This window comes from Elephantulus edwardii, unplaced genomic scaffold, assembly GCF_000299155.1.
Source record: "Elephantulus edwardii isolate Elephantulus edwardi_28Jun2011 unplaced genomic scaffold, EleEdw1.0 scaffold00027, whole genome shotgun sequence".
Lineage (NCBI taxonomy): Eukaryota > Metazoa > Chordata > Mammalia > Macroscelidea > Macroscelididae > Elephantulus > Elephantulus edwardii.
Genome location: NW_006399777.1, coordinates 1,607,693 through 1,618,111, shown reverse-complemented (window position 1 = coordinate 1,618,111; position 10,419 = coordinate 1,607,693). Strand labels below are relative to the sequence as shown.

The following is a 10,419-nucleotide window of genomic DNA, read 5'->3' as shown; positions in this document are numbered from 1 at the left end:
ATTACCCCAGTCACTGAATCGAACCATCTCATCCTGGGTCTTCCTCTCTTGCGCTGTCCGTCCGCCCTCCCAAGCATGATGTCCTTCTCCAAGGATACATGTATCACCACTTGCATTTTAAATTCCCACCTGGGAATGATCTTTGTTACTCTATCTCATGTTAAGGTCCTTCTTTATGTTTTGTGTCTCTTTTTACAGCATGTCCAACCGCTGCCCCCATTGACCTCGTATTCCTGGTGGAGGAGTTCGGCAGAGCCAGTCAGGCAAACTTCAAGCAGGTCGTCTCCTTTCTGAAGTCGGTTGTCAGATTGCTAGGGATCCATCCTGATCTTGTGAGAATCGGCTTGGTCTTCTACGGCGAGGCTCCACGGCTCGAGTTCTCACTGGACAGGTTTCAGAATGGACACCAAGCGTTGATACATCTGGACAAGTTAAGCTACCGAGGAAGAAGAGGGGAACTCAAGACCGGTGCGGCCTTGGAGTTCCTGAGGAACTGGGTTTTCACCCCGGAGAGGGGCAGCCGGTCCAGATACGGTGTACCCCAGGTAGCGGTGCTCATCACAGAGAGTGTCGCTCAGGACAACGTGTCCAGTGCAGCCTCTCTGCTCCGCAAAGCGGGGGCCACCATCTACGCCGTGGGCACCCAGCTGGTCTCAGACAGCAAGGACCTGGACAAGGTGGCCTCCTACCCTCCTTGGAAGCATGTGATATCCCTGGAGTCGTTCCTGCAACTCTTCGCTGTGGAGAGGAAGATTAAGAACGAGCTATGCCCCCCTGACCTTGGAGTCAGCTTTGAGGAGAGCAGCATGCTGGCCCCTCCGCCCCAGGGAGGTAAGAGCTACTTACTGTTTCCCAGGCCTGCTCTGTCCTCACCTCCTACACTCCCCGCCAAAGAAAAGAGTCTTTATTTCGCTAATTAAAAATTAGAATCCTCCAAATGTAGAAAATCCAGACAACACAGAGGAGTGTGTCTAAAGGTGATCATTTCTCACTGTCCTCCCCTCCTCTCAATGGTGTGAGTGAAGAAGGTCTGGGCAGAGGTGAGAAGCCGGCTGTGTGAGTGGGGACTGAGTGAATCTGAAGTCAGTCACTTAGGCAGGAAATGATCTCAAGGATACAAATGTGCTTGAAATTGTGATTTAAAGGAGACCGAGAAACACTAGCTTGACTGTCGTATGCCATCGTGGCTCCAGCCCCTTTGGGGATGAGCTTGCGCTTGGCATTCTGTGACTCTTTTCCGTTGAACTTCTAATAGTGCACTGTCCACAATAACCAGGTTTTGTTTCTTTGCAGTGGGAAGGGATGTTAACCACTTTTTTTTTGAGTCTGCAGAAGATTTTTCTTTTCTTTCTTTTTTTCCCTTTTTAAAAAATTATTATTAAATTTTATTCGTTTTAATGAACATTTACAGAGATTTTGGGTTCTCATTCATTCATTGTTAACCACTTTTGACACAATCTGAGTCCAGAGATCCTTGTTAATTCCTGTGCTCCTAAAAATCCAATCTTCCTTAATGTCATCTAGTAATTTAGCCATTTTAACACGTCTTTATTGCCTCTTTTCTAAGCAGTTCAATCTAGTTCTCATAGGTGCAACTAAGCTCTTTTTTCCCCATGCCATGTCTTATCGATTGATATGAAATATTATTGTGTATTTACAACAGTGAAATTGACACACATAAGCTAGAGACAAACCCACCTGGGTCTTTGTAAGTGTGTTATTCCACTGAGTCATGTGGAACTAACTGGTTTCAAATAAAGATCTTCTGGGGGAAGTAATTAAGATTTTGTGGGAGCATCATTCATTGTGTCTAACCCAGAAAACACCAGTTTGTCTGGTGAATCAGTTAAGTGGAGGTCAGATAGGAAACCTCCCAGGACGTGCAATTAACAACAACAATAACAACGAAGACCTAACATAACTTTGTGGTTGAAAACATGAACTTTGGGGCCAGACTACTTAGAGTCCAGAGCTTTAAAGCCCAGACGGGCCACTTACTGGCTGCGTCTTTGTGTCTGTCTGTGGTTTTTGTTTACCCATACGGTTTCTGTGATACAATTTCTTAGATGGACACTAGAATTGTAGATAGAAAGTGCTGTCTTGAAATGTAGGTGATGAACTTGAAGATTCAAGGCTGTGGTTATGCCTTGAAGGGAAAATCACTGAACTTCATTTTTTCACACACACTAAACTGTCTTGAGATCTCGGGATTACTTGTCCTGAAGTCTGAAAGGTTCTAAACTAGAGTTCTTTTTCCTTCACCATTTGCTAATACTTCCCATGAGTAGGGGGGCTGAGGTGACTGTAAGTGCACAGACGCACACGCAGTGGTAATTAACAAGACGAAGGAAAAGGTTTATTACGGTAGAACATAGGAGGCTTGGTGGGTTAAAGATACGGATAGGTCGTGCGAGAGAGCTAAAGAGAAAAGGAAAGGGGACTTGAGGACACCCTTGGAGAGCTGGGGGGTGAGGTGGGTGTGCGGCTGCAGGAAGTGAGGGACACTCATGTGAACCCTGCCTCCACTGGCTCCCACTCTCCTGAGTCTGGCCAGAGCCTAGCCCCGCCCAGGGACCTGTGGGATTGATTGGGGTTTCGATCCCCTGCATTCCTCAGGGAGGGGCTTTTCCCTGCTGTAACCCCCTTTCTGGCCTCTGCTCCCTTGGTGCCACTGGTTTTTTGCCTTCCTTTTCTATTTCAACCAAGAAACTCTGTTTTTAGCTCTCTCCTGTGGGAATGGGACACACACACACACACACACACACACACACACACACACACACACAGCTATTCTAACCCTCGATAAGATCTGGAGAATTGATATCACAAAATCTATGAATACCTTTCTCATGGCACTGTGTTGCTAGAGCCTTTCTCTGTTTTCAGAACGAGGGACAACATCATTATTCCTCAATTTCACTTTCCTGTTTCTCTGCCTTTGCACTAGAGTTGTTGCTGAATGTTGTTGAGTCAGAACCAGTACTCCCTGGGCCTTCCGTGGGTTTTCAGAGGCTAGAGAAAGATGGTTGTTCTCCTCCCGTGAGATTGACTGCCTCTGAAACCCTGTTGGAGAGTCAGCTATGAGTCAGGTCTAACTCAACAGTATACAACAGCTAACAGTCTCACAAGAGGAGATTGCTCAGCCTTCTCCCACGGAGCAGCTGGTGTATTTGATCCACGTGAGTTTGGGGTTGCAGCCCTCTTCTTACCATTAGGCCACCAGAGCTTGCTTTACACCAGAGGGAACAGGGAAGGGAATAAAGTCTTGCTAAATCACAAATAATACAAAGCGTGCTCCTGGTTGGTTCATTCTCCAGATTCCGTGACTGTTCAGGAGCTGAGGACCAGGATAACCAGGCCAAGGTCTGGAGTGACGGATGAGGGACGGGACAGTTTTGAGATCATCAGAAGCAGTGACAATGTTATGTCTTGATAATCTGAGTGATCGTAATGTGCACACCTTCTACTATTTATTGGTCATTTGCTGTGTGCTGGACACTGCTACACACTTCATGTATGCAATGGTTGTGAATTCTCAGAGGTATCTGCACTGTAAGAAATCTCTCTCAATCTCTCTCTCTCTTTCTCTCTCTCTTCCCCAAACTACTTGGCATGAGTGGGAAGATCACAGAGTCCCAGGCAGAGCCCACCGCTCTGGGCCCCTCTGCACAGTGCGCAGCCCCTGGGGTGCTGAGGAGACTCTGAGGAGGTCATGCTCCACTGGGCTGGCTACAGGAAGGCTGCTGCCCTCGCAGAGGTCCCGCCTTCAGACACCAAGCTCCATCCACCGCCCAGGCCCGGGAACAAGCTTTTCCCCTTCCAGTCTCAAAGATTTAACACGTCATTTCTTCCTGTACTTCTCCAAGCCACAACTTCTTCCAATGTGTGCTAGAGAAAATGCACGACACCCAGTTACATTTGAATTTCCTTCAGATGAACAGCACTTTTTGGTTTTTTTTTGCATCAGCGTACCCCAAATATTGCGTAGATTTATGTAGAGTTGGAACCAACTCATAGCTGACCCTCCACTGGTTTCTGAGGTGATAAATGGCACAGGAGGAGAGTGCCTGTCTTTCTCCAGTGGAGCCCCTGGCGGACTCGAACTGCCTGGGAGGTATGGTTTTTGGATCGGCAACCTGAATCCATACAGACTACATCACCAGAGACCCAAACAGCTCCCACTTGAGAGCACTTCCCTTCCAGGCAGCAAACGTGAAGAGGCTCGTAATTCTTTCCTGGATCAAGAGAATCCGGAGGTTAAGAATACAAGACTAGGCTGCCCTTTACTGGAGAGAGTGAGGAATCTGTTAGACGACAAAAATAACACAGGGGTTAACCTTACCCTTAAATCCCAACAGCCAGGCGGCTGTGTGAGGTTTTATTTAATCCTTAGAATAAGCTTCCTGTGGAGGCTTTTTGTTTGACAGATTAAGAAACCGAGATGCAAAAGGGCCAAGCCCTGGGCTTCTAAGCTCCCAGCTGGTAAGCAGTGGAGACAGCATCTAAACTTAGAGCCTTTTTGCCCTTTGAGGTAAAAATCTTATTACAAGGGTATTTGCACTAAGCGAGACTCATTTAAAACAGGTGACTTTTGAACTTCATGTAAAATTTACACACTCTTTGGCTCATGTAGCTCCAAATATACACTGATTTTTACTCTCCATTCATCTTCTTCATTTTTAACAATAAACACCAGCTCTGGTGGTTTAGTGGTATGAAATTGCGCTGCCAATCCCTAGGTCCACGGTTTGAATCCATCACCTGCTACATGGGAGAAAGATGGGTGATCTCTTCAGGTGCAAATTGTCATTGTTGTTTCATCTGGAGGGTCAACTATGAGTCAGTTTCAACTCAGTGATACTCAACAACAACAACTGAACTCACGGAGAGCCCAAGGAGCACACTGCCCGACGCCATGCTACCCTCACCGCTGGTGCTGTGTTCGGGCCCATCGCCGCAGCCAGCGTCAGTCCATGCGGCCGGGCATCTTCCTTTTTTGGCCGATCCTCTCCTTTTCCAAGCACGAAGTCCTTCTCTAGGGCCTGTCCTGTCCTGAAACAGGCCTGGCACCCGTGAGAAGAATCTCACTATCCTGGCTCCTGAGAAGGAAGAATTCAGGCTGTGCTCCTTCCAAGCCAGCTCGGCTCTTCTTTGGATAGTTTGCGGTACAGTCAATATTTTTTGCCAACACCATATTTTTTTTTAAAAAGTCAATTCTTTTTCGATCTTTCTGTTTACTGTTTGGCTTTCACATGCATCTGAGATGATTGAAACTACCCTTGTTTCGTCTGGCACACCTTAGTCTTTAAGATCACATCCTGTTTCTTAGCACTTTACAGAGATCCCTGGTAGCGTGTTTGCCCATTGCAATGTGGTTTCTGGACTTTTCCTTTCATATGTACTGATTGTGGATACAATGAAATGAAAATCATTGGAAATGTCAATCTTTTCTCCATTTACCATAATGTCATTTATTGTTCCAGTTGTGAGGATTTTTGTTGGTTTGTGATTTTTATGTAGAGATGTAACCCAACATACATGTTGGACTGACGTTTAAATTAACCTTACGCCACCCAGCTGAGCATTAGAAAGTTTATTTAAGAAATTTTAGGTGTATTTATTTCAGGTCTTAAGTGGATTTTACCAGAAACAGACTCTGAAACATGTATTTAGATGCAAATAATTAATGTGGGAGGGGACCCCAGAAAAGAAAGAGAAGGAAGTCGACAGAGTGAATCAGGGAGCAGGCCGTTGGGCGGCTGGTGCTCGGCTCAACTGAGGTCATCTCACAGACCACGCAGCCCAGGCTGCTCCACAGTCCCACCCGACATCCGGGCCCGAGCCGTGTGTGCTGGCTGCGTTCTGGATCAAAGGACATCAGACGTGCTCTCAGGGGTCCCGAGAGAACAATCAGTACTAAGGGAAAATGGGGACAGATTAGTGGTAGGGAGTCACACAGCTGACCTGAAGCACATGCTTTGAATCCATCAGTGCTTCTGTGGAAGAAAGCTGGGCAGTGTCCTTCTGTGCAATTTACAGCCTGTGAAAACCCACTGGCACGTCAGCTATGGGTCAGTTCTGACTTGACAGCATATATCAACAATGAACAAAACAAAATATGTATGGTTGATTGCTTTTTTAAGGAAAAAAAGCTAAGGAAAGGTTTACACATAGATAAAAAGTTTATAAGGTTAAAAGAGATGAGAGAGGAAGGAAAAATGAGCAGAGATTTGCTGTCAACAGAGGATAAAGAATAAAAAATGAGACAAAACATCTAGAATGTATAAGAAAACGAGCAGGGGGCGAGCAGTTCAGACAACTGAAGCTCCAAACCCAGCTTTCCTGTGTCTTTATTGAAAATTGCCAGGGAGCAAATCACAGAGAGAATTCTATGCAGATGAAGCTGAGCTCTTTCTATTGAAAACCTGCTTGACTTAGGAGGGAGGGGTTAACAAATACAATACAAGAATGGTGTAACCACCTAAGGTCTGACTTAGGCTTAAACCCTGTGGAAACCTAAGGTCGGCCCTGGTGCTTCCAGGTGAATTCCAGCTTGTATCGTGCCTTCCTCATATCCTGGTACAGCATTTGGTTTATTATAAATATTTAGGATGAAATTTGGCTTCCCACAAGGATTAATAAGTAGGTTGAGTGAAAAAGGCAGTGTGTAACGGGGGTTTGATGAGCATTGTGACGAATTTCATGAGCTAATCGGAATGAATGATCTCACAGACGATGCACAGACAATGGGTGGGACAGCAGTTTGGGCTCCGCTCTGCTTGGACTCTGAGCTAATGGCTCTGCTTGCTGCTTCTTGCCACCTAGGTTGTGAGCAGATTCAGAAGGCAGACATTTACTTCCTCGTGGATGGTTCTGGAAGCATCACACTGGAAAATTTTCTTGAAATGAAGGTGTTCATGATTGAGGTGATAAAGACGTTTCAGGTGGGGCCCGACAAGGTCCAGTTTGGAGTGGTTCAGTATTCCCACCTGATGCAGACCCAGTTCCTCCTCAGCCAGCACAGCAGCGTGACGGAGCTGGAGCGGGCCATTGACGGCATCCACCAGCTAGGAGGAGGCACCAACACCGGCCAGGCCTTGAGGGACATGCAGCAGGTGTTCGCGGGCACGGGCCGCACCAACACGGCGTGGTATCTCATAGTCATCACGGACGGGAAGTCTGCGGATGAAGTGGCCCAGGCCGCAGAGGCCCTGCGGGGAAGAAACATCATCATCTACGCCATCGGGGTGCGAGAGGCCAACATGGAGGAGCTCGAGGAAATAGGCAGAGACAAGATTTTCTATGTGTATGAATTTGATTGCTTGAAGGCCCTTCAGCAAGACGTGGTGAAGGACCTCTGCTCCACAGAAGGTAAGGTGCTGCTTCGTGATTGAGGTAAAGAGACAGAAAACACATTTGCTGCTTCTGAAAACTTAAAATGTATGGCTTTGTGATGTTAAATATGTTCGGCATGGTCAACTATCACCAGTAACTAACCCTCGATCTTTCAACGTGATCATAAAAGCTCAATATCTTCCACATGTGTCTTCCCTTCACTCTCCTACCTGCCACTGATAAGCACTGATAGGCTTGAAAGAAGCTTTTCTTCAACACCTCTTTCCATCTTGCTGTCTAATTCATGAATCAGACTTTATACTTGAAAACTATGTCCTGGTCAGCAGGAGAGTATTAACATACTCAGAGTGACCGTGACTGGGGAATCACCACCCCGTCAGGTTTTACATCGGCATTACATAGCAGAGACAACTTATTTAACTAATTCTCTCTTCTGCACATGTATTAATATTTATATTTTGTGTATATGCTATCCCAGACTGTCCCTAAGACTTGGTATTAATGATATTGTAATGAATGAATGTAATTATTATAACTTGTAATTAATGAATACTCTGTGTTGCTACTTTCTCCCCCCAGTCTGTAAGGATAACAAAGCTGACATTATGTTCCTGATTGATGGCTCAGAAAGCATTGCCCCCCCAAATTTTGTAAAGATAAAGGAGTTCATGGAGAGAATCGTGAACATATCTAATATTGGTCCTGATAAAGTTCAGATTGGCCTTTTGCAGTTCAGCACAGATCCTCAGGAAGAATTCAAGCTCAACCAGTTCTCTACAAAGGTGGACATTCATGACGCCATCTTGGATGTCCAGCAAATGAGCCAGGACGACACTCATACCGGGAAGGCCCTGAATTTCACTCTACCCTTTTTTGAAAGCTCAAAAGGAGGGAGACCCAGTGTTCATCAGTATTTGATTGTGATCACTGATGGAGTCTCGAGAGATAATGTAGCAATACCAGCCAAAGCTCTCAGGGACAGAAACATAATGCTTTTTGCCATTGGGATTGGGGAAGCCAAAGACTCTCAGCTTTTGGAGATTACTGGAGACCGGGACAGGGTGTACCACGGAGAAAACTTCGAGTCCCTCCGGGACATGGAGAACACAATTCTTTATCAAGTTTGCAGCCCACAAGGTGAGTGACAGGGGAGTTGCTTTATGATTCTTGCGGCCTTCGCAGGAGTTGGGAACCCTATTTACTCTGTAGTATAAACACTGATCCTTCTAGCTGACTGAGGAAGGGAAGGTCACTTTGTAGGGAAGGCAGGTGGACTGAAGTGACGTCTGAGTCACCACTTCCCTGGGGATAGTTATCATCAATTCCCATGGCTTTCCCCACTCCCATCTCCAGGGAGGACTGTCTATGGAGAACTCTCTGTAGAAAAGTCTCTCAATTTGTAATGTAAACAAAGCCAGGATGGAATGTGTAAACCTAACTTCACTGAAAGTTTGGGCATCTTGAAGGGGGGCTGGAGCAGACAGTCAAGGCGGTCTGTGCCGTGGACTGAAACCCTCCATGCAGACCCTGACCCGCTTTGTTGGCAGCCTGCTGCCCTGTGGACAAAGTGTGTCTCGTCTTCGTCTGTCTTCTCTCGTCCTTAGGAGTTGCACTGCTATCCTAGAGGCCATGCTTCCTGGTGGTCCTTGGGAGGAAGATGAGCTGTCTTCTCCCTGGTGATTTACAGCCTCAGAAACCCACTGAAGGGTCAGCTGGGAGTCAGTTCTAAGTCGATGGCAATGAGCTTGAGCTTTTTTCCAAAACAGCAAGAGCCGGAGACAGGCGTTCCCTCCCCTGTCAATCTGGGTTCGCTCTTCTGAGTTGACCTTCCTTTTCTCACGGCCTCCCCTTGTAGGATGGCCCTGAGAAAGTCTTCAGGACCCTGGCCCCTTTCAGTGAGGGATGGGAGTCTGCACAGCCACAGTGAGAACCTCTGCTGTTGTTAGATCCGTCACGTGGGTGTGGATCCACAGTGTCTCTGCACAGTGGAGGACCACGTGCTCAGATCCGGCTTCGCAGTCTCGGGGCGTTTGAACCCACTCTTGCAGCTGCTGTGACCATCTGTCTCATTGAGGGTCTTCCTTTTCTTCACAGACCTTCTGCTTTACCAAGCATGAAGTTCTTCAGGTTGGCCCATTCTGGTACATGTCCATCCAAACTTTGCTGTTGTCATTGTTTGGTGCCACTAAGTCCATGAACACTCCTAGCGAGCCTGTGAACGGCAGATGAGAACCTTGCCCATCTCAAGCCTCCCTCCCTATCTCCGTTATGTTTCAAGCCATAGTTGCAGTCCCTGTGTCGGTCCTCCTGGCCGAAGGGCTGCATCTCTTTGTTAACCTTTCCCAGCATAATGTCTTTTTCAGATGGTGCTTATTTGTGCTCAGAGGTCTTCCCAGGGTTTCCTGTATATTAACACATTTAATCTTCATCATAACCCTCTGAAACAGGTTTAGTTTTAGAGATGAGAAAATCAAGGCACAAGATTTAGCTAGTAAGCTTCAGTCAGTGGCAGAGCTGAACACCTGAAACAGTGTTTGTGTACTGCTATGTAAAACAGGTGTAGAAACCAGAGCAAAGAAGCTTTTACTGGGGCTCTCAGGCTCTTGGATAAAGTTCACTGCTGGGGTAGGGGTTCAGGGGTGGGGGGGAGAGAGAGAGAACACACACACATACCAACCTTATGTCCAACAGCTCTGAAGCCTGCCCTATCCTGAGCCAGTCTCACTGACACCTACACACCTATCCCATTACCCCAGTTATTGTGTCAATCCATCTCATATGGGGTCTTCCTCTCCTATGCTGTCCCTCTGTCCTTCTGATTATAATGTCCTTCTCCAAGGACTAATCCCTTCTGGCTACATGCCCAAAGTACATGAGATAAGAGTTTCAAAATCCTAGCCTCCAAGAAGAAATTTGGTTTTACTCTCTCCAAGACAGACCTACTTGTTCTCTTGGTTGCCAATGGTATGTTCAAGACTCTTCTGCACCACAACTCAAAAGCATTGATTCTTCTGTCATCCTTAATCATTGTCTAGCTCTCTGATGCATAGCAAGCAGTTGTGA

General features: G+C 46.6%; 1 protein-coding gene across 1 annotated transcript in view; it reads left to right on the top strand.

Moving 5' to 3' along the window:
- Positions 1-10,419, top strand: part of LOC102870344 (collagen alpha-4(VI) chain-like) — a 100,454-nt gene that overhangs the window by 16,432 nt on the left and 73,603 nt on the right. Inside the window, 4 exon segments of the mRNA XM_006883399.1 lie at positions 199-785; positions 978-1,013; positions 6,792-7,371; positions 7,936-8,493. Of these exon segments, the coding sequence (XP_006883461.1) occupies positions 199-785; positions 978-1,013; positions 6,792-7,371; positions 7,936-8,493 (1,761 nt within the window).